Raw genomic sequence first — 25,647 nt, forward strand, 5'->3', positions numbered from 1 at the left:
AACATAAAATTAACAATGATCGAATGCCAACGGAGCTCTACTCTATGCACATTTCATAAATGTGCTTACAAATTTTCTTCCAAGTATAATCACACATCATACGTAAAGGAGCATCCGTGATTAGGGTATCTACTGCCGTTTCGTACTGGTTACTATGGCTGTCACCAGACAGCGCATCATCGCAGCTATCCTGTCCCGAGAATACTTATCGTGCTTTTTCGGTTTACAAATTTTTCAAGTTTTCGCAGAACGGTGGTGATATTTCTGGCTAAAAGACACATCCATTAAATAGCAAAGAATCCAATTCTTTAAAAAATTTTTTCCGGAGTAAAATATAATAAAAACAAGAGGTTGCGGCCGTTTCCGTCGCCGCCTTCCTGTAAGCCTAGAAGTTTGATAATGGCGTACGGAACGTCGAGCATGATTCCACTGACGTTCCAAACGCCATTGTCAAACTTCTAGGCTTTTTGCGCTGAACGTCTGACGTTCACGTTTTCGCGATGAAAACGTCGACCACAATCTATTTACTTCTGTGGTTTTACCGTAAACACGTAATGTTTTGAGTACATTTTTTCCGTAAAAATATTTTTGTAAATGCGTTTCGTCTTTTCGCAATTACAAATTTGTCCTAAATTATTACGTCGTATTTTAAATTGTGTTTCGGAGGAAGACGATTAAGTACGTGGCACGATAAAAGGGGAAATATTTATTACGTACTACCTTATTTTCCATGTACTTACATTGGTATTCTTCAAAGTCAACAGTCTGTTACAATGCGGAGAGTATTTCGAAATTCTTAACACAGTGAACTATAAACATTATAAAATTTTAATTCAGTATTTAATTCGGATCTTTCGGAATTCACTTTTCTTTTTTCACGTGCCGCAACTCGTGTCTTCTCCTGTGAGATCCGCTCATAAATGCCATTCCGCACACGTTACAGACGAAGGGCCTGTCGCCCGTGTGACTGCGTAAGTGAATCTTCAGGCTTTCCTTGCGACTGAACTTAGCCGAGCAGACCGAGCACTCGAAGGGTTTCTCGCCGGTGTGAGTGCGGTGGTGCTTTCTCAGGGAGGGAGAATCTCTGAATTTCTGGCCGCAGTCTCGACACTCGAAGGGCTTCAGTCCCGTGTGAACTCTCTGGTGATTGACTAAATACGCTTTCTGACCAAATTTATTACCGCAGATCTCGCACTGAAAGGGCTTTTCTCCCGTGTGAACCCTCGTGTGACACACCAACTTGTATTTTGTGGGAAATACGTTGTAACATACACTGCAGCGTAATCCTTGGCGTGATTTTATATTTTTCTCACCTAAAAAGAAAGGAAACGGGTCTTAACGAGCGCTTCACGTTTCGTTATAAAAAATAATTATATCAATAATTATCAAAAAAGCAATGGGGCATATCTATATCTAATACGGAAACAAACTGCTTTCGTCTGTTTTATAATTTACCGAGCGCATTACATATTAGAAATATGTTAATATAATAAAATGTGCATGCAGTTTTAAGTTTATTTTAAATCAAAATATTGTGTGGGCTTCGTCTGCACTGAACAAAATTCTTGGCTTCGCATAGTATTTCTTCTTGTTAAAAACATTTTCTTTATTTATAATAAATTGTCGGTGGCTGAACGGATAGTGAAACGACGGCACTACGCTATCCTAAACAGCAATTTTCCCATTTTCTTCTCGTTCTTCTGTTGAGGTTCTCGTCCAGTACCTAATAAATTAAAATATTTTTCTAAATATGCTTGTATTTAAAATTTGAAAACAGTAAAAAACAATGTAAACATAATTTAATCTGTAATTTTTCAATACACAATTCACACAATTTTATTCTTTATATATGGTACCCTAAGATACACACAGGGCCGGATTAATCCACTTTGGAGCCCTAGACATTTTCTTCTTACCGGGCCCCCTTCCTCTCCCACGAGAAATAGAGCGCACAAAAAATATAACACAATAAATAAAACAAAACTAAATAATGTGAAAAACTAAAACAAATCTTAAATTTTTATTAAGTTAATAAAAAATATTTTATATACAACAATAAATTTTAGTTTCTCTAGAATAGTTTGAACAACTTGTTTATAAATTTAAAAAAATTGAAATTTATTTTATTAAATGTCTAACAAAAGTTGTTATACAATAGCAATATTACCTTAAAATATTAGTTGTTTAATTTAACCTTTTTGGTTAATATTTAAATAATATAATATTTTACCCACGAGAGGTAAATTGAATAATGAAAAAGATAATTTAAATAAAAGCCAAGATAGTTCAAAAAAAGTAAGTATATAAATATGAATAAACTTTATTTAAAAATTCAGAAAAGTGAACCATCTTATTTACAAATCTTTTCAAAATAGACAGTTTGACCGGCCCCTTCAAAAAACTGGGCCCTAGACATTTGTCTCATTTGTCTATGTGATGATCTGGCCCTGGGTATACAGTATATGTGTATGTATACACAAACACACAATCTTGAGGCACCTTGACAAAGCCTCTCATATGATGAAATGTTAATAAACAATTAAATACAAGACAAACAAGAATAAAAATGATTACAATATAATAAGTATCTATATCATAATAGTTGTGTAAGAGCAAAACAATTTAATTAAGGTATCTATTTTCATGTGCTTAATTTTGGACAGATTCCTTTGACAAATTTAGAATTTTAAAGCCTTCTGAATTGTAAAATGTTATTTTTGTATTTTGTTCTACATTCAATGTTTTGACACACTGTAAGATGAAATTTTAACTGTTGGAAAAATTTCAACTGTTCTGTATTTTAGTAAAGTTAATAAAATTTTGATAAATAATTAATGTGAACTTAGAAGTTTATGGCATTCAAAACTTTAAATACAGGCAAGAGTGAGATTTGGAATATAAACCATTTAAGAGTGACTTTATTGTAATGCCAAAAATGATTAAATACAGTATATGCATCATATTTTGGTAATGTAAGAAACAAAACTGATACCAAAATGTATTAATGTATTGAAAGAAATGAAAGTGTGACAGAGTTATTTTCATTTCCTTCAATATAATTTTGATATATCTTGGAAATGCACAATCTTACAATAAAACATCTTAAATTTTCCTTTTGCCCCGTACAGCTTTATAACTATTCTTCTGTATTCTATGGCCAGTGTAGCCATTAGTGTAATAAAACAAACAACTTACTGGAATATAAATACTTAAAATAACAAACACTTTAGAATTTCCAGCAACGACGTATTTAATAAAATAATAACGTTTTCGACTATTTTTAATAGTCTTCTTCGGTTAAACAACTTTAAAACAAAAAGAATGTAAAATAGAACACAAGCCATAGTTTTAAACCGTTGTATGGCTTGCATTCTATTTTACATTCTTTTTGTTTTAAAGTTGTTTAACCGAAGAAGACTATTAAAAATAGTCGAAAACGTTATTATTTTATTAAATACGTCGTTGCTGGAAATTCTAAAGTGTTTGTTATTTTAAGTATTTATATTCCAGTAAGTTGTTTGTTTTATTACACTAATGGCTACACTGGCCATAGAATACAGAAGAATAGTTATAAAGCTGTACGGGGCAAAAGGAAAATTTGAATTCCTGTTGCAATGCCAACTAAATGATAAACCATCTTAGAATTTGACATAGCTCACAACAGAGAAAAAAATAATAATTAATCACTTAATATTAATCTCACTTGCAGGAAGCTTAATAATTTGCTGCCGATAGAAATATGTAAAGTTTATTGGTCGTCTTGGTCGTCGTGGTTAAAAGAAGGTCTTTCATCCCAGCCCAGGGCCTCACAGTAATATATAAGTTTGACTGTATTTTTAATGGAATTAAAAATTAAAAAATATTAGTAGAAATAAACACTGGTAAATTTATTTACATGGTTTCTGTTTTTACTAACTAAAAGAAGTATCACAACAACAACAACACAAAATTTAACTAACTGGAAAACTGGACTAAGTTGGTTCGATCTTGGGAGAGGGTGCAAACGAACGTCGCACCCATCACCAGTATTGCCAGATATTTTTCCATTATTGCAAGATTGAATTGGACACTTTTTAGGTGTAGGGGGATTTTTTTGTTTTTGTAGTTAGTTTTATGAAACTTATTACACTGGAACCTCACTTAACATAACGAGTGATTCGCATAATAAGCAAAACAAATTTTTAAAAATTGACTTGCTTAACGAGCGACGTTTTGCATAACAAGTACCGAGGAGAGGGAAAGTCCCAGATTGTGCGCACGCTCCGTCGTGATATTATCTGTAATTTTTTGTTTTCTGCAACTCGAAATCATTCCAGGTTGGTTCATTCCGTGCTAGAAGAAAAGATGATGATGATTTACGTTCTTTAATAATGTATATTATATAATTTTCTTTGAATAAACATTATACATAAATACCGTATTTACTCGCATATGAGATGATCTTACCTATAGGACGATGTGTGACTTTAAAGATCAAAATAAAGAAAATTAGGTTTACTAATACAATTCTAATGTTATTTCGTTTAATCACAAATAAATTATCATAAATGCACGTATTAAGGCAAACAACAATGTTTTCTTGACATTATCACCTTTTGTCTACTCGGACTTGCCCTCCAAAGCTTTGTTACAATTCTCTTTTTTGCTCTTACTCCACAAAGCATTGTCCTCTGATCCGTCCAGTGAATTTAAAATGCACTACTTCCCAAATGACTGCTATCAGCGTTTGAAGATGGCTTTTTCCACGCACCCGATACCCACGTAGCAAAACCAAAAGATTATAACGCACGTGACAGGAAAAAGTTTATTTTTAATGATTCGGAACGTGCAAATATTCATTAAAAATACAATTTAACAAATATGAAATAATTACATCTGTAATCATTGCTAAGTGACCAGCTATTTTCGGATCATCTCTTTAAAAGCCACATTCACCTTGACCTCAATAGCACCCTGCTATAATGGCAGCGTGAACTATACATGGTTCACAAAAATTACTGCAAAAACACAAAGAATCCTTTGCTCACGCGAATAGGATGACCTAAGTTTTTGAAGCAATAAAAAATAAATAAAAACCTCGTCTTATACGCAAGTAAATACGGTATTTGAGTATTTTTTTCGGCATGGAATGCATTATCGTATTTTACATTAATTTCTACAGGAAAAATTGTTTCGCTTAACAAGTGTTTCGCATTACGAGTAAGATTCTGGAACAAATTAAGCTCTTTAAGTGAGGTTCCACTGTATTTAACAATATTCCCATTTCATGATAGACAATTTTGTGTCAATATATCAAATAATTAATTAATTTTTATCTTTTAAGTCTAGGCTCAAAAACCAGTTTTTCTAGTTGGGAAACCTGGTTTTCAAATTATATAAATTTTTTCAAAAAACCGTTTTTTGAACCAAACCCTATGTTCAACAAATGTTATAAAATAAAAATCTTTCTTCATCTTTGTCCTTGTGCTCAATGTTGAATCTAGCACTCTAATAATGGTGTTTACTACACACTTTCCAATAAATGTGGTTTCATCAACACTTAACCAAATGTTTTTTCCTTTGAGTCTGTCTTGAACTGATTCAATGCACTCCTCATACATCTCTGACAAGTTATTCTTTCTTAAAGTCAATTCACCAGGCATGTTTTTTTTTGCACAGCATTTCTCTAGGAATACTTTAAATTATTTGTTCTTTAGTTTACGAAAAGATATCGGCACCGAACACAGCAGCACATAAATCTCTTAGAAATGGTAACTTTGATTTATTTCTGTTTATCTGTCAGCATTTAAAATTCTTTTCCTACTTTTTCAGTGTAATGCAGCTAGGTAAAAAGCTTGTGACTGTAAATATATTTACCCAATTATATATAACCTAATCATCTGTGGAAAATATTCACTCAGATTAAGCCACATATGCCCTATGTTTAACTGGTAAGCATGACTTTGGTTTAACCATAATATAAGCTTAAGGAATCTGTCTACAATGCAAAACAGAAAGTATACCGTATTTTACGGACTATAAGACACACCCGAATTTTGGAGGCAATTTTTCAAAGAAAAAAGTGCGTCTTATAGTCCGTAAAATACGGTAAATTTTACTAGTATGCAGAAAACTATAGTAACTAAGTAACAGTAACTAAAAATATGAACTAATAATAATGTAAATTACAATATAAGTAAAAACAGCAAATTGACTATGAAGTTATAGATTCACTTCCAATTTCAAATTTAAAATTAGCACAAAAACCATTTATAAAATATTTTCTATATTTTTGATATAGTTTATTTCAAAATTATGCTGTCATGGAAAAATGTGAGAAATATGCTCTAACCTTTCAAATAGGCTTTTATAACTCCTTAATTGAGGTCCTACAACACCAAAAATTTGTTTTTTATGCTTATTACATAAAATATCTTTCAAGAAAAAAAAATATGATTTTACATAAAAATGTGGTTCCTAATAATCAGTAATAAGAAAAACAACTTCTCAACTACTACATATTTCACACCAACACATTTAAACTGACAGATAATAAAAACAAGCAAAATTGATACCACGATGTGAAAACATTATATACTACTTTTGCATTTTTTAATGCTATAATATAAAATACAATACTATAAGGGTGCAACTATGCAGATGCGAGCGAGCGAGAATATGTGGCAAGAAGAGGCGAGACGCAATAAATATCAAAACCTGTCAGATATGTGCGAGAACCAGAAATTCGCTCTCGCCATCGTTATTTCTCACTTCTCGCTTGTGCATGGTTTTCCTTTGCAAAAACTAAATAGCTCGCAACCTCTCACTCACTCTCAATTCGTGTCTGCATAGTTGCACCCTAATGCTCAAACTCTGCAAGCCTGGAATATATCATAATATAAAATTTCTTTTGAGGTTCAATATGTTGCTATTTTTTTACAATAATAATAAAGATAAATCTAAATAAATCTTTAATATGAAATTCATTTCAGCTGAACATCTTGTACACACAAATACATACAGATTTGTGTCACTACAAAATATCAGTTTAATTAGAAACTAGTGACATTCAACAACACAAAGATTATAAATAAGAATTAACTCTATCTATCAATGTTAACAAATTTAAAAAAACAAAATTCAACACAAGTTTTACTAATGCTTTCAAAGTTCTCATATCCATCATCCTCGGGCAAATAATTCAAAAATCAAATAGTATATTACAAATTGGTTTAAGTAAATAGAATAAATACATAAATGTTTGATTTATGTTATAAGTAAGATCTGGAGTTTTGGGTGCCACACCCACTCAATTGTTGAAAGGGACGGAGTGTAAAAAGACAAACTAAGTTGGTTTTAGGGCAGTAGGCCCACTCATTGCCAAATTGTTTAGCACCCAAATCGCAAACCTGCCCCAAAACAGTGACTAGCACCCAAACTACATATTTTGCACCCAGCTTCCCCCTTTTTACATTTTCAAAGAATATGTTGACAATTATCTCTTTTTTTGGTGGTTTTTATTCATTCACTTGAGGGGGGAAAAAACAAATTTGTTAAACCAGACCACATATGCTGAGGAAAAAAATATGATAATTAGCTTACTCTCTTCTTTTGTTGAGAGAAAAGAGGGTAAAGTGGAATTTTCTGGACTAAACAACTAAGCCTTAGGGTTGTTTTAAGAATGTAAACAGATTCACTGAAAATCTGCAACACGTGTTTTCTTTTCTAAGAAAAGAACAATCTAGAAAATTCTGTATTGAGGTCATCTCACCCTGACTTGTGAGCGCGACAGTTCCAATTTCCTTTGTTCGGTGTCGGCAACATTAGAAAATGGCAAAATTGTCCGCATCTAAACTGAACCTTTTAGCAAATAAGAAAACATGCGCAGACGAAAAAGAGTTCTTTGCCGTTCCATTTGCGATTATGTGATTTCGGTTGATGGGAAACACCAAGAAACAAAAATCAGGCTACACATAAGTTTGGAAAAGCATAGAGAAGGCAAACAAAAAAGGAGGAATTTCGAGCATATATTTATAGCGGCACCTGGATGTTGTTGGAGACAATCTTATAGGGTTTATACTGAAAGAAACAACAGATTTCACAAAACGGTACGTGCTGAATATTCTTGTTGCACCACTGACCACGTGGTATGTACAATCAATGTTGTTCAAAATGTATCAACTTGAAAATACAAACTCAATGAACTCTAATATCTGGTCATCCGTTGGGGGTCTTGGATAAACAGTGTGGTATTCTACTGCAAGAACTTCGAGAAAATTACAGCGTTTATCAACAAACTTCCTCCTGGTGTTTCTGCGGCCGTCGACAGTGTCGAGAAACTGGTCGCCGATCCGGTAGTGACCACAGAGCTCTACTCCGTGCATTCATACAAGTTATTGGTGGATAAAATCAACGAGCTGGAAAGACGTGGAACCAAAATGCGGAATCAATGGACGTTGTAAGTCAGGCGCGCTTGATGTACTGGACGGTTTTGCCTGGACAAACTCCAATCTAGTTTATCAAAACATCCCGATTTGAAAAATATTCTGGATTTAATTGAACTAGAATTCTGAGTAAAACTGAAACATGTCCCCTTAGTTTCGGTCGATGTAAAAAAATCTTTTTCCTTATATAAAGGCATTCTATCCTCCAAACGAGAAAACTTCACTTTTACGAACATTGAAATGGTTACTGTTGTAAATTACAATGCTCGTCTTTATGTCTGAATTGCAATAAACAATTATGTAGTTTGTAAATATGACACATCTTGTTGGTTTTTGTCTTAATAATACAGCATTTAAAAACACCCAAACTGGCACCCAAAATGGAGAAAAAAGCAACCAAACGAGCACCAATCCATTCTAAAACTGCACCCAAAAATCCGGACCTTAGTTATAAGTTACATGTGGATTTCAGTTCGAGTAAATGTTCAATCTGTATTGCATTCTACAAACTGACATGCAACACAAATTGATCACTTCTTGAACTTTTAATCCTGACAAAATATATAAATAATCATCATCTTTTATTAAATATTAGTCTAACAAGGAGACCCTATGGCTTTGGGGAAACGGATTTCGATGAGCTTCGGTGTGGAGGTAGTACACCATGTGAATGAACTACCCGTAAAACACTAAAATGCAATACTCAAATCTAATCGAGAAAAATGAACTTAAAGTTTTCTTTAGCACTTTATATATAAGTTACGTGTACTATTGCTTGAGCATGCTGTGGCGTGAGTGGTAACGCTCCTGACTCGTGCGCTTGCATGCTTGGGTTCAATTCTCTTGTGTATACTTTTTTTTATTCATAAATACTTATAATGTATTTATTTATTTACTCATTCATTTATTTTTTATTATTTATTTATTTTAATTTAATTTCTACTGTTCCAAGTCTAATATTTTTACTTTGAAACCCACCTTTTTCAAGTTGAGAGAGAACTTTTCACTCACTTTTTAAAGAGTGACTGAAAAAGACTCTAGACCAGGGGCAAGCAAGAGTTCAGTGGGAACCGAAATGTAGATTTTGCAAAATGCATGGGAGCTGCAGTTCTGTACTGTCGTGGCAGATAGTATGGTAAGGCACGCAATTTTATTGTATAATATAAATATAATATAAAACAAATATTAAGTTTTTTTAACAAACATATTTTCACAGGATTATAAAAATAAAATTGTAAAAACAATAATAAAAAAACAGAAATTAACACTTTCAGCAAGAGCTGCATGATGACTCAAAAAGAGCTGCATGTCGGAGCCGCATTTGCCCATGTCTGCTCTAAACCCATGTTCAAACCTGGCATAAGTATTAATAGTTCTCTCTCAACTTGAAAAAGGTGAGTTTTCAAAGTAAAAATATTAGACTTGGAACAGTAGAAATTAAATTAAAATAAATAAATAAATTATAAGTATTTATAAATAAAAAGAAAGTATACACAAGAGAATTGAACCCAAGTACGCAAGTGCACGAGTCAGGAGCGTTACCACTCATGCCACAGCACGCTCAAGCGATAGTACGCGTAACTTATATATAAAGTGCTAAAGAAAACTTTAAGTTCATTTTTCTTGATTACATTTGAGTATTGCACTTTAGTATTTTACAGGTAGTACATTCACACAGTGTACTACTTCCACACCGAAAGTCATCAAAATCTGTTTCCCCAAAGCCGTAGGGTCTCCTTGTAAATAAATATTATTGCCAGTTTCAAACATTTATAAAATTACAGCTGCAATAATCATAAAAATTTAATAATAAAAATAGTCAAAATATAATTAAAATTTTATTAGGTAAATGTACTGTACATACCTTATGGTATTTAGCCAAAATCATTCACTTTTATTAGATATGCAATTTCTGGGCAATTTCTGGGCAATGATTTACACGAAACAACTGAAAACATCCAAACTGATTTTAGTAAATTAAACTATAATTTAACACAATTTATTTGATTACAAACATAGTTTATTATTTAATAGATATTTAATCTTGATTTTTCAATTCATAATTAGATTAACTTTTTAAAAAATAAGAAAAAAATTTAGACAATCTAAATAAAATCTGAAATAAAACTTAAAAACACTTCTATCTTCCACTTAAATATTTGAGGCTTCTCCAGTTACTACCATCATTTAAATGCAACACGAGATAGAGTGTTTTGAACTAAATATTTTTCTAATTTTATAGCATTATTATTATTATGTCCCAAAAATTTTTCTGAATCACAGATGATGATTTACAAACTAAAATCATTTTACAGATGTTAAGTAGTATGTTAAGCAGTAACAGTAAACAAAGGCACAGGGTTTATCCGATAAGTATCGGGACTGATTTTTTCCTTTCGATTGGAAGGGGTTCAGGGTGGTCTCTATTAGCAGGATTGATGATGAGGGATGTCACGTAAGCTACCAGACCGTGCTCAGTTGTCTCCGAGCCTTTGGAGTATGTGAAGGGAAAGTGCATTTAGTGTGCTTCCGTCGAGAGTCAAGTTGGAGTGAACAATCGAGTAGCATTTTGCCATCAAATTTTGCATTAAATTGAACAAATCCGCTATGGAGACTTTTGATATGATCCGCGAGACCTACAAGAACGAAACCATGTCCAGAACGTGTGCTTTTCAGTGACATAAACAATTGAAAGATAGCTGGAAAGATGTTGAAGATGAACGAGCCCTGGACGTCCAACAGCAACCTGAACTGTGAAAATGTCACCAAAGTGCAAGAACTTTTTAACTCTGATTGCTGGTTAAGTGTTTGTTTGAGGATTAGAGTTTGCCAACGTCCGAAGGGAGATCGCCTGTGGTGATACGCCATATATCTGTATATAGTTATTTAGCTTTAAGCCTAATAATAAGTTTCTTAGTCCTTTGTCTTAAATCTTTTCTTGAACTTTCTCACGTTTCCTCCTTCCTGTTTGTGATAACGCATTTTGAGAAATTGCAACGAAGAAAAAGGAGAGTGAAGACCCTGAGGCGAGTTGGGGTGAAAGAGATTCATTCTTGGTGGAGCGCTCGACGAGGACAGAAGGGAAAGGATCGAGGTCCGAGACAGTGGGACGGCGAGAGGACAAGAGTCGTAGGACACGACAACAAGCGAGAGGGTCTACACAAAAACTGAACATCGAAGTGAATAATTTTCGAATCAAGAACATTGAAACAGAGTTGGCATAGCTCTTCCATCTGAGAGACGGAAGATTCACCAAAAACCCTGGGTACAATCCATACTTTCTTTCTCACCTCCTGGAACTTATTTTATACCTTCTTTCTTCCCCCTTTCAGCATATAAGTTAGTTTTAAGTTTAGTTATAAGGTTTGGAAATTCCTGCTGGAATCAGTATTGTCATGAATCGTGCTCCCTTTGTTAATACCCCTATCCTTTGTAAGCTAATATATACACACATACATGCTTATGTTATAGTTGGGACCTATATAAGAATCCTGTGTAAAGTTAATCGTCATACAAACTGTTAATAAATTCTGTTTATTATTTTGTACTTGCTCTCATTGCTCATTGTACAATCGCGTGCGTTCACCACACGCCGATACCTGGATGCTCCATTACGACAATGTGCTCAGTTACACATTGCAAATTGTGAGGGAGGTACTTGCCAAATACAATGTGTCAATGCTGCCCCAACCACCCTACAGTCCACATGTGACTCCCCCTAACTTCTTTTTGTTCGCTCGGATCAAAAGGAACCTAAGGGACGATCGAGGCCGTCCGAGTGAATTTGGCAGGGTGCCCGAACAGCCTTGCGGTTGCAGACTTCCAGGGAGCATACAAAGACTGGAAAAACACTGGCAGAGACGTATTGATGCAGGAGGGTCATATTTTGAAAATTATTAACTCACCGTACATATATCGTCGACAAATTTCTTTTTATGACTTCAGTCCAGATACTTATTGGACAAACCCTGCATTACAATAGTAATAGACAAATTTATATTATTTTAGTAATAAGTAGAAATGTTAACAGTTTTAGATGTCAATATTGTAATGAGTTCCAGTGGATACAAAATGTTTGGAATCCATTTAATTATGTCCATGTCCTCCAATTCTCTGTAAATCTATAGTTTAGTGCAAGATATGTCAGTTTTGTTGTATTTTTGTTGGTCAAAATATCTTTTTTTTTTTTGTTCCAAGATCTTTCATTTCAAGCCCAGTAATTAATGAATATAATTTTTTGATATATTCCAATGTTTAATACAAATTGCATCCAACAAAACCACTGTTCTAAGACAAGAAAGTAATTTAAATTTGTTCTATTTACAATATCCTCGTTATGATGATCATTTGTTTTTAATAATGCCAAGTTATTACATTGTACATTGCAGTCAAACTAGTAATAAACTAAACACGAGAAATACAACAGCTGAATTTATTTGACCCTATAGTATATTAACAATGATTTATTTGAAAATTTATATTTAATTAATTAATTAGTAACAACTAATTGTTAATTCATTAATTAAAACTGAAAGGTATAAAATGATTACTTCTGGTATCATAAACTTATGAGGGAAACTCAATTTCTTTTCATTCTTGATTACTTATTTGTTTAGTTTAGGATGACTACTTCACACTCCTGACCAAACAAAATTCAAAAGCAATCTTACCATCTGCAGTCTGCCTTTCCAGAGAACATCATAAACCATGTGACCTCCAAGTTCCAGAAAGAGAAACTAACATCGAAACAACTGAAATGTACCATAAAACAAATTTATTTTGTCATTAAATAATCATTATAAAATTGTTGAAGCTAGACTTGACTATTTATAATGATCAAAACAACGGTGAACAATGTTGTTATAAACATTTAATGTTCACTCTTTAAACAGTGAAAATTTCTTTATGCTATGTACTGTACCTGTACCTGGATACAGAATTGTTTTTACCCCTTGGGCTAGACCAGCGATTCTCAACCTTCTTAGCTTTGCGACCCCCACCCAAAGGAATAACGGTAAGGAACCCCTTACTATTACTAATTGAATTTAGACTGTAATTATAAATGTAAATAAATGCAACCATACATTAATTTTTTTTCTTTACGTGTGTACTTATTGTAAGTAAAATGTTTATAAGTTTATAATAAATGATTTTTTCTCATAAAATAATTTCATTATTGTTTTGCGACCACCCTTTAATATCACTGCGACCCCCAGTTAAGAAACGCCTGGCTAGACTTTAGTGGTGGAGAATGGTTCATACTTCTTCCCAGTAGTGGAAGAATTAAAATTTGTTTTAGGTGGGAGAATGGCATATGAGAAGAATCAGAATTGTCTCACTGCTGTTATTTGTTCAGTTGTTTCTTGAGTATGCTTTTAATTATATTTGCCATTTTATACTATAAAAAACATTTGTTTTGTGCTTTTTATTTGAAATAAAATTATTTTGTAGAGAGATGTCATTTCTACATAGTGAAACAAACAACACTTAATTTACTCTTTGTTAGCAATTCTTTAATGCTTTTCTTGAAGTTTGAGAGTGTTAGTTATTCTGTTTAGCTGTTGGTCATAATTTTTTTTTTGTTCAAAAAACTTTACTTGTTCCTTTATATACTATATCCACGGTTCCCAAAGTGTAGGTTGTGAGAAGAGTTGTAGCGGTGCAAGAAGTTTTATAATTGCCAGACATGTTTGTCCTGTAGACTTTTCATTCCTTTGCCACACTGCCACACCCAAACCATTGCACCTTTTTCAAATCTCTCTTTGGTAACATCATCTACAGGTTAAGAGCTTTAATTTGATATTTGAACTATATTTTTAGCCCCTGCCATTTTAGTTAAACTAAATCAAACAAACTGAAACCCTCTTTCAATTAACATATAGATTCTTCATGATTTCTAACATTTTGAAGCTGATAAGTGATTTCACTATCATTATCAGTTGTGTGTGGCACTTCATTTTGAAATGTTAAGAGCACAATGAGAGAAGCAGTTCTGAATTTTGCTACAGCTTACTTTTCTTCAACTACCAACAGCATAATGTAAAGCTTGTAAAACAGTAATCTTGGAACCAATTTTGTTAAGTGCTGTCGTAGATTATAAGATATTTTTAGACATTTTCTTAAATTCCTTCAAGTATATATTGTATTGTACCAACCTTCCATGATACAACTTTTTCAAATTTATTATTATTACCATATCCAATGGTTGTATCAAGGACATGGTATTAGCTGGAAGAAACTACAGATGAATGTTTCAAACACAACACACTAAGTGAAAATGAGTAGCAGAGTTGTCCAAAAGTAGTATAGCTGTTCTTGACTTTTTCAGCAGTTCTTCATCCCAAGTTATAAGCCATTTAAGAAAAATATTCAAAGTCATCCATTCATTCTTGTTGGCATAATATTCAAAAGTTAGCCTAAACAGTCCATCCTATGACCTTTTAAGCACCGAGGCTTAGGATCTTTTCCAATGACTAATAACTTCTGTTTATCACTTTCTGACATACTACAGCAGCACAATATGGTAATGTGATCCATTGCTTTTTTTGAACCTGACATACTTCATGTTTGTAACTCAGAGAACCATCTGGGATGGCACGGTGAAACAGCACTGTCTCATCTGCATTGTAGATTTGGTCAGGACTGAATTTTTGCAGCTATTCGGGCAACTCGGTCGATCTTCACTTTTTCGCCGCGTACACTCTTAAATTTTGTGACCCATTTTTGTAGCTAACTCTTCTGATTTGGTTTTTAACATTGGCCCATTAACACATACTGCTGTTTGAAGCATATGATGTCCCAACAAAGCAGTAGAATGTCCCAAATAAGCAAAGTAAATTTGCCTTATCTCTTTGGTTTCTGTCTTTCGGTATGTGTCCCAAATAAATGGCAGTCCCAATTAACCAGAATGTACTGTATACTAACTATCCTATTGTCATTTGTTAATTTTGTATTCTAGTTTCTGAATTGTATCTAAGTTCTAATCGGAGAGCTGATGCTGGATTAAATTAGTCCAAAAGCATTTCTTCTTCAATAAACATTTTAGTTACTTTATTTTTTAATGTGGTACCAAGTTAAGTGTAATATAAACTACACCTGTTCAACATAGTTTGTATTTAATAAACTAATTTTTATATATAGCATAAGCAAATTAAGATATATATAACTAAAAATAGTAAAGATAATAACCTTGTATGATGACAATGATGTGACTGTTGTATAACATTGCAGGAGAAATCCAAAGGTAACTGGCATTCTCAGTTAATCATTTGTCTCATAACTGCTTCTCGTGTAGTCTTTCTCTTCCTAAATATAAGGAAACATTGTGAGCAAACAACAGTATATTTTAGATGATTCTTTACTTACATTTAAAATTATACCATCATTATTAAAATGTTGCATATATCTAGAAACTTTAAAATGACAACACAAATACTAAAAATGTGTAATTCTTGGGTTTTTATCTTTTCCTTAAGGACATGAAGAATGAAACTTGCACAGGTATTCTGGATTACTAATAATTTCTGTTAGCTACTCATTCTATTAATTACTTGTGTATTTCTTTTCAGATTTTCTGTTTGTATATTGTCTATTTGTGCAAATGACTTTACCTGCTTATAAAAGACACCAAGATCTACACCATAATAGTTACACAATTACCAATCAGTACCTATTTATAATCTATATGAATAGATAATAGTGTTGTTAAAAAGTGTACACGTGGCCTTCCCTCGTTAGTCTAAGTTTTTAGTAAGATTGTCGTATCTCCCTGCCGAATGCACTGTTTGTGTGTGTAATTTTTTAGACTAAAAAAAGTTTTGTATCAAATTGTTTCATTTGAACATATTCTCATGTATATCAATATGGGTTTTCTGTATTTTTCATCTGTTTGGTGAAATAAAGTTGCCCAAGTTTGTTAATTTCACATCTCTAAAGTTCATTTATAATTTTCCTTGGTACAGGATATAGACTCCCAAGCATAAAATCTAGCAGGTTACAATCACCTCTAATAGTAATTACCCCTATCCCACTTAGATGGGGTAAATGTAAATGTGGATTTGTTTCAACATTTATTTATCTCTGCTAATATAGTCTGATCCCTACCAGAGATAACTGCAGATATACTGTATAAGTTATTAGTATTAATAAGATAAACACAGAAAAAATAACCAGCTGTGCTTTCTTACAGCAAAGTTCTAAAAAATTGTAAATACTGGGAAATCATATCAACATTTATAATTACCCTACTCAATCCTATTCAAGGTCGGTTTGCTACTTATTGGAAATGGCCACCGTGAATGCAGACGCTCACACGTATCAGTCCGCGTACGGGTCTCGAGAGTGGAATCGATTCGACTCGCGTAGCCCGTACCAAAGGCAAAATGCATACGGAAAATATTTTAAAGGTTAAATAAATTTATTTATTTGAGAATTTTTAGCAGTCATAGTGTCTTGTTCCTCAAAGTTGGTGGTGTTTGAGTATTTTAACTCAAGAAAGAAATTTTTCATTTTTTTAATATTTTAAAAAAATTTTTCTTCTATACAGAATTTTATATAGAAGGAATATATTTTGAATAAAATAAAACATTTATCATAAATTAATTGCATTTCTTTTTTTTTTATTTTTAAAAAATTTTGATTTCTGTGACGTGCTTACTCGACCATTTTCTCCTAATAATAGGGAAACACCTTCTTCCCATCAACAGTGGGATACTAAAATAGCTTCTATTAACAATGAGGGCATACACCAATCTTTTAGGCCAAAACTAAACACAAAACTAGATGATGGAAATAAAAAAGCCTCTAAGCTAATGAAAAATACTTTCATTTAAGTAATGTTTTTATTGAAAAATAATTAATATACCATACAAGATATATTTTAAAACATACATTTATTCTGTATGTATAGTGGATAGTCACCTGTGTACACACACACACTATTTCTGTCCAATATTGTAGTTTCATATAGTATTTGTACAGAGTAGAATAATTTATTATAGGGTTCTAATTTATTATTTAGTAAATTCATTGAACAGGCTAAATGTTTTAAAAGTGCAAAGAAAAACATAGCAGAAAAGAGAATGCTATCAAAGCACAATGTGTCTTTGAAACAGAGGACAACAAAAGATATAATTACACCTATCTCTTGTTTTACACGGTACTTTTTTTTTTTACACTATTTTCGCTTTTACATCGGTTTAAAAAAAAGTTAAAAAATAAATGTTGAAAATAAACTGGCTATGATCAAAAGGAACAATTTTTAACTCCAATCTATATACCAATCCACCTTAATTATAAGATATAATTGATATTTATGGCACTAGGTGGCAGTTTTATTTCAATCTGTCAAACAGCAACCGATAAACCGATATAGTGTATTCCCTCATATGCATGAAGTTGCATTCATTGCATATCATTTTTAACCGGAAAATTTTAATTTTTCATATTCTTAAGTAACAAACGATTACATTATTTTTAATTACATATTTTATATCTGGAGTAATATTTGTAGGCTTATTATGCCAAAAGAAATTATAAATAAGCAAGAAGTAAAAAGAAAAGTTAAATCTTTAGCAACCAAAATAAAAATTTTGGATCGTTTACGAAATGGAGAAAGAGTAATAGATGTTGCTAGATTATATAGCATGAATGAAGCTACAATAAGAACCGTAAGAAAAAATGAAAACTCAATTAGAAAGAGTGTCGCAGCTGGCACTAGTACGAGCACAACTTCGTATGTCAGAGATATTACAATGGAAAACATGGAGAAGGCATTAATGATTTGGATAGAGGACCAAACTCGAAAACGAATGCCAACTGATGCCAACGCTATTACAAATAAAGCTTTGCGGATTTACGAAAAAATTAAAGAGCAGTTACCGTCCTCTTCTTTATCTGTAAAGAAGCAGATTTTCACAGCAAATCACGGTTGGTTCGAAAGATTCAAATCAAGACACTCTTTACATAGTTTAAAATTAAAAGGTGAACTGGCATCTGGCGATGTAGATGCAGCGCAAGAATATCCAACAAAATTTGCTGAAAGTGTTGCCAACAATTCATATACTCCTATCAGATTTTCAATGCGATGAGTCAGGGTTATTTTGGAAAAAGATGCCAGAGAGGACCTATGTATCTAAAATTCATAAATCAGCTAGTGGTCATAAAACAGCAAAAGATTGCATAACAATTCTTTTCTGTAACAACGCTTCAGGAGATTACATTATGAAACCATTGGTTATTAACAAATCAAAATTGCCACGCATAGTTAAAGGAATAAATATCAACCATCTTCCTGTTTATCGGAGAGTCAATAAGAAAGCGTGGGTTACTGCCGCAATGTTTAACGAATGGTTTCACAGATGTTTTATCCCAGATGCCAAAAAATATTTAAATAAAAAGGAACTGCCTTTTAAAGTGCTTTTGTTAATTGACAATGCACCGGGTCATCCACAAGAACTACAGCACGAGAATGTCCAAGTTATATTTTTACCAAAGAATACGACTTCATTATTATAGCCATTAGATCGGGGGATAATTTCGACTTTTAAGGCTCTGTACATAAAATGAGCCTTCGCGCACATTTTAGAATAAATCGAAAATAACGAATCTTTAACAGTTATTAATGCTTGAGCATATTGCTTTATCATATACCATGATTAAGCAATCAATGCTCAATGGCTGTTGGAAGAAATTGTGGCCAAATGTAGTTAAAGGTAAAGCTTCTATTTCACCATTAAAGGACGAATATTCTCAGATAGTACAATTGGCACATTAATTGGGTGGAGAGGGTTCCGACGATTTTACCAAAGGAGATATTGCAGAACTAGTGGCCGATAAAGAACTAAGTGAAGACGATTTAATTAACACGGTTGACGAAACTAGTGATTGTGACAACGATCCCGACAAAGAATTTGAATCAGTTGCATTTACAGCAAAAGTCATCCGCGAAGGACTCAAATTGGGAAAAAAAACTGGGTAATCATTTTGTACAAAATGACTCAAATGTCGAACGGGCTCTTCGATTCCAACGTGATATTAATCACTGCTTGGCTCAATATGACGAGGTCTATAAAGATCTAACAAGAAATCAGAAGCAAATGTTAATAACGGATTTCATTACCAAATCTCCTCGGGGAGTAAATGTTTCTACTTCAAACATCGAATCGGCGCACATAATTTCGACCGACGAAAGCGACCTCGAATCAGTCACCAAGAAGAGATTGATAGTGACGAATGACGATAGCTGCCATCAACCCTTGCAATAATTTTTTTTATGAATCTTTTAGATTTTATTTTTTGTTCCTTTGTACTTTGTATTTAATTAATAAAAGAATATATTTTTTGGCCTTTCAATATTTTTGTTTGATTTGTGTACCTTAAAAAAATTGAAAAAATTCATAATTAATAAGCGACAAAATTATGTGTTTTTTGCATACTTTTCGATTTACGCAGTTTTACATTCAAAAAGTTACAATTTCGATTTACGCGTTTTTCTCGGGAACCTATCTACCGTGTAAATCGAGGGATAGGTGTATTTACTTATAAAAATTGCACATTAGTCAAAGGATGTCTCTCTTTAAACAATAAACAAATAAGCATATTCCAACTTTTTTATAGTGTTAAAATATATAAGGAGAATAAAATTTCATTTGACCAAGTATAGGCAACACAACAAAAGATTGCACTTAGTCAAACCAACTGTGCCTATTTTAGGGGAGAGAGGATAATCAGCTGGGATCATTCTGTGATAAATTTCATACAAATGCAAGAACATAAGCTATAGGAGTTTTATCAGTTGTAATATGCTATTTTTCCTCGAAAACAGCATTTGTGTAAACAAAAATGAATCCTTTGTAGCCTGCGGGTTAATTGGAAAAGTAACAGAGGACGGAGGAATGATTTATGGATTTAACAGTGCTTCCATCAAAAAAAAAGGAAAGACTTTAAATAACCAGCCAGGCTCATGAAATAGTATGCAATATGCAAAGATTTATGATGAACAATAAAAATATTTGTTCCTTCTTAATGACATATCAATGATTAAGATAGAGAACTAGTATTAAAATTTAGATATGTTCAGATTTTGTATGCAATTTAATATTTTATACAATCTTTATCTAGATTAAAAACAACCCTAAGCTATAACTCACAAATTTAAATAATGATCAAATTTTTCTTAATTGGGCTGCAATTTGAAAAAATTGTAGACCTATAAATTCCCCATGTCTGGCCATCCTTCTTTCTTTAATCTCAGAAACAGAGTTAGATAGATGAAAGTCGAGACAAAATACGAAAACCATAGAGACGGGAGGCCCCAATTAACTACGTAAGAACTTCCGACGCAAACCGAAAGTCGCGTTACTTCGATTCAAAACTTTCCCCCGAAAGCAGTTAATAGACGAGCGACACGACTATCGTTAAAGGAAAAGTACGACGTACAGGGGCGAGCCGCTACTAATTTGACATAGAGAGCATATATTTTAAATTAAATAAATTGAAAATGCGATTAAAAATTGCAGCCCGGCATCGTGACGACGTCACAATAAATAATTGCCAATTTCTTATAATTATGTTTGTATATGTTGCTACATTAAGCAATTACACACCTAAACCGACTTTATGTTTCATCACAAATTAAGCAATCTTTTTGCACCTAATAGCACGTCATACTAATACCACTACTCCTTGGCATTACGGCCCGCGTACGGCCTCGACCTCTCCGACAATCGCGGCCCAACGTCGACGGTATTCTGCACATTTCCTCCAATCGCCGACCCCAATCTTCCTCAAATCATCCGCATCATCCAGCCATCGCTTCCACGATCTTCCTCCGCATCTCCTGCCACCCAGATTTCCTCTATAGATCTTCTTGGCAGCTCTATAATCTGACATTTTCTCAACATGCCCCAACCATCTCGGTCTGTTACTCTTTATTTCCACAACTATATCAATATAACCATACAGTTCTACCAATTCACTGTTTTTCCATATCCTCCATTGCCTCACCTCACACACTGCCCCAAATATCTTCCTTAGAATTTTCCTCTCCCATCTTCTCGAGAGTTCCTCCACGGCCACGGTCGTCGTCCACGTTTCCGAACCGTACGTCGCCGCCCGTCTAATAACCGTGCGGATAAACGCCCACCGTCAATCTTTTCCACGTACGTAACACGCAGACGGTCGACTCCGTCCTCGGGTCCGTCGTCCGTTTTGTTTCCATTTTGTTTTACGCAAAGTTATTTCTATTCCGACGGGACCAAACTCCACGGTAAAACAATACGTTCCACGGACCGCACGGAACACCGTTCGACGACGGCGGGCCAAAGTGCAAACAAACAATCGTTTTCCCGGGCCGGCCGACGCTCCGGCCGGAATTTTACCCCGAAACCGGCGCCGGCCGGGACGCAACCGCAAATCCGACCCGAGGAGCCTCCCGCGGAGAACGCATCCCGGACGAAACGCCGGACCGACGCGGATCGGAGACGACCGGCGACCTTCTTCCGCACACCGGCCGTTCCCCGCCCTAATTCGTTTTTCCATCCGCGCTTTACAAGAACCGACCGCTTTCGACCCACGACACGCTTTTTCGTTCGTAAGGTTTAATAACAAGATCCACGCACAACAGAAATAAAAAATTAGGTGCAGGCCGACGCCACCAAAGCATCACTCGGGTACAAGCAAGAATCGTTCGAATAAACAACAGACTGTAATAAGAACGAAGTCCGAGCACCCACGTATCAAAATAGGCACTCGGACAGTTTTCAAAGTCAACGATTTGCTCGAGGCGGCCGCTAGCGACGGTGGGCAAAGCCACCACGGCGAATAAACACGGCAGAATAAGACGCCGCCAATCGTGGAGAAAATGCAACGATTTGCCGTACCAAACGTCACATTTCGAAGCAATGTCTTTGCACCTTGCGCAGACCGGAACAAAGATTGAAAAGGTGGAGTTCGACAGAGGAGACAATTGTGTTTGTAATGGACCCAGAAAGATAAAATCCACACGACCATTTGCTGATACTCGCCCTTCAAACCGAATACAAATCTGCCCCGGTCATTTTTCCTCCCGCATCCGAATCGCGGGCTCTGCCACAACTAAGGTGCGAATTCTTCGGCCACGCTTCCATTTCCAGGCAACAAAATGAATTTCCGTATTGTTTACGGACCTATCGAAATGGTCGTCGGCCGTGTAATTGTTTTATCGAAGAAATAATTTGCTCTTCTCGCTTAAAATGTAAAATGGCAGGCGTCAAAAAAATTAAACTTACCTCCCGCGCTTCCCACAATTTCGGCCTCCCGAGACCGGCCGACGTTGAGTGTTGCCAGATGAGAAATAATCCAATTTTATAATAAAAACAATATTATTCGTTTAATAAAATTATCTGCACGAAACGGATATAACTGTAAATAAAGGCTTCTTCTGCCTATAGCCAGACCGAGATTAAACGAATATCGCGTCTTTCTTAATTATCCGCAGTAAGCAGAGACCGAGATTTAAACAATTCGCTTTATTCGTGATAAAGATCGCCGGTCTCGCTACGGGAATTATAAAACTTTACTTAACAATACTATTGTTTGATGTTTACTTTCGAAAGAAATTAGACGAATTTCTTATTTAATATACGTTTAAAATATTCTTAAGATCGGTTTAAAAATCTACGTTTTGGAAAGTTTCGACGTTTCGAATTAAGTTTTAAATCCGGCCTTCCCCGGTCGGCTGTTATATTCGTGCCAGTGGCGTAGCTAGGGGGTGCAAGGGGGTGTATCATGCACCGGGCGCCACTCGTAGAGGGGTGCCCAAATGGTCTTCAAGACAAACTATATGTGTTTTGGAGGGGAGAGGGGGCGCCAGTTATGTTCGCTACGCCACTGATTCGTGCGACACTATTATACACCAGAGCGACGTTTCTCGATATTCCCGCCAATAGCCCCTCTCCATCAGCACCGGATCCAATAGTTGCGAGGCCCGATTGAATTTTTTTTTTTTTTTTTTTTTTTTTGCGGGGCCCCTCAAACTTTAAATAACAAAATTAATTAACAGTTAATTTACATATTGAAATATGTTGTTTAATTTTTCATAACAATATACCTAGATATTTATTTTTGTAACGTACTATTTTTAAATATATAAATTTTGATGTGATACGGGCCCTTCAAGCGCGGGGCCCGATTGGCACCAATCGCTCCAATCGCCTAAAATCCGGCTCTGCTCTCCATCCTATTATATCGACAATCATTTTTATAGTCTTTTAACCAGAGTCGATAGATATACTGGTCTCTCGGCTATGTTACGAAGTAAGTTAATGTATCGGGTTGCCGATAGCTGGCGATCGAGTCGTTTTGCGGCCATAAGAAGAAGTTTTATCTCTTTGGTTAGTAGGTAGTTTGCCATTTTCGAGCGTGTTTATAATTTTTTCTACGAGAAAAAGAAACAACAGCGTGCCGAATAAGTGTTTTGTGACTGGGCAAATCTGGTGAGAAATAACAGTTTTTTCACCACTTCCGAACCAATTAGATAAGTGGGAAGGTATAATTCCTCGAAATGATTTACAACTCGCAAGAAAATCGCGAATATGTGAATTACATTTTGCTGAAAGATTTCTGATTAAGGATAATGTGCATACGATTCAGGGCAAGAGTCGAGATTCCTGGTGGAAAACGGCGACTAACACGGGATGTTAATTCTTGGAATTTTTCCAATTGCCCACTAGATGTCAATTAAAGTCCCAGAACATTTAAAATTGTTTTCATACTAGTGCTCGATAACAGTTGAATACTAGTGTATCAACTATTTTCATCAACCACTTTTCAGATTGGATAAATTAAATTTAAAACAGATTTTTTTAAAATATAATATCTCAATAATATTTTAGTTTTTAAATTTTTATTTGCAGTTTTAGAAAGTTAGAAAACACAAGTTTGTAGAAGAAACTATGCAAAATCCGAAACTTTTCATCAGATTTAATTTTGTGAATAATTTGGATTACATTACGGCGGTATAGACATTTCCCGATAGATAATAATAGGAATGTTAGTAAAATTACAGAAGCCAATTTTGTCAATTACTTTCTAGAGAGAAAAAATTTAAAAAATAAGATTCGAGTTATCTAATTTAACTTTTAAATTTTTTAAATCAGTTTTAAGATATTTTTAAGATATATAATGGGGGGTTGAAAATACAGTAGAGCGTCGTTATCCGAATCGATTGGGGACTGGGGTTGTTCGGATAACCGATTATGTACGAAAAAATATATTAACCTATCCCACGTCGAGATTTTTCTCCGTTGAATTTTCGTGGATTTTAAGCCTAACGAAACTTTTTATAATAATAATCGTGGCTATCGTATCGTTAAAAATTGTTTCTTCATTTTGCACAAACAAAATAAATGTATCGAAAAATATAAAAACAAAAAAAATTATACTTTAGAAGTTAATCTAGTATCAAAAACGTTCGATTCGGCACATCAGTCCGACCAGAAAGCTTTCGGATAAACGACGCTCTACTGTATTTAAATTACTACGTTAGCAAAAGAAATATATAGATAGATCTATGTCTGTATCATATATCTATAACAAGTAAAAATGCCGAAGTGGTATAGAGTCTAATTTATCCTTTATTTCTATAAAAAATAAATTAGCCCTTTCTACTTTGGCATTAGGCCTAGCCTCGAGTCACTAAAACTGGACGACACTCTCTCGAAAAGAGGGATCGTGTCTTTTTTATCCGCCCGATAAAAGTACCCGTTCTTTATCACTAACAACATCGCTTCATTACGAAAACCTTTGAAACCGAAACAATCAAAATGACAGACCACGCTAGCAACATTTTTGATCGGACAGTTACGGATTATGTCACCGACTACGTCATTACGATATCGAAAACTTCGATATCCAGGGGCGTAGCTACCGTGGAGCGCCTGGAGCAAACTGCTCCGGGGGCACGAATCACGAGGGCGCCAAATTAGAAAGGCGAAATAAAAACTTGTAAAAACATCCGTAAAAAATATTATAATAAAGTTTCAAATTTTCGAAGAAAACAAAATTAATTAATTTATAGAAATTGGCCGAACTTTGTAGATTTGTAGATTTATCGGTCACACACATCTGGCTTTTAGACAAAACGAACCTGTTATCTCTAGAGCGGGCTAAGTATTTTATTGCCTCGTTTACTCCTTTGCTGACTAATTGCGCGGGTGGTCTCCACCTCGGTTAACGTAGGTCAAAG

General features: G+C 34.3%; 1 protein-coding gene and 1 long non-coding RNA gene across 2 annotated transcripts; both read right to left on the reverse strand.

Annotated features, from left to right (window-relative positions):
• Positions 1-691: 691 nt before the first annotated feature.
• On the reverse strand, positions 692-22,757 carry LOC136968951 (zinc finger protein OZF-like; the record flags this gene model as incomplete). The annotated part of the gene is made up of 2 exons (XM_067263027.1): positions 692-1,313; positions 22,691-22,757. Coding segments are annotated over 2 exons (519 nt in total), but the record flags the coding sequence as incomplete, so codon positions are not given.
• On the reverse strand, positions 1,314-19,618 carry LOC136968919 (uncharacterized). Its single transcript, XR_010879726.1, has 5 exons — positions 19,543-19,618; positions 15,612-15,728; positions 13,094-13,174; positions 10,288-10,371; positions 1,314-1,723 (listed from the first exon to the last, which is right to left on the reverse strand). It is a non-coding gene; the product is annotated as an uncharacterized lncRNA (long non-coding RNA).
• Positions 22,758-25,647: the final 2,890 nt, after the last annotated feature.

The sequence above is a fragment of the Centruroides vittatus genome, unplaced genomic scaffold (assembly GCF_030686945.1).
Source record: "Centruroides vittatus isolate TY-2023 unplaced genomic scaffold, ASM3068694v2 contig_166, whole genome shotgun sequence".
NCBI classification, from domain to species: domain Eukaryota; kingdom Metazoa; phylum Arthropoda; class Arachnida; order Scorpiones; family Buthidae; genus Centruroides; species Centruroides vittatus.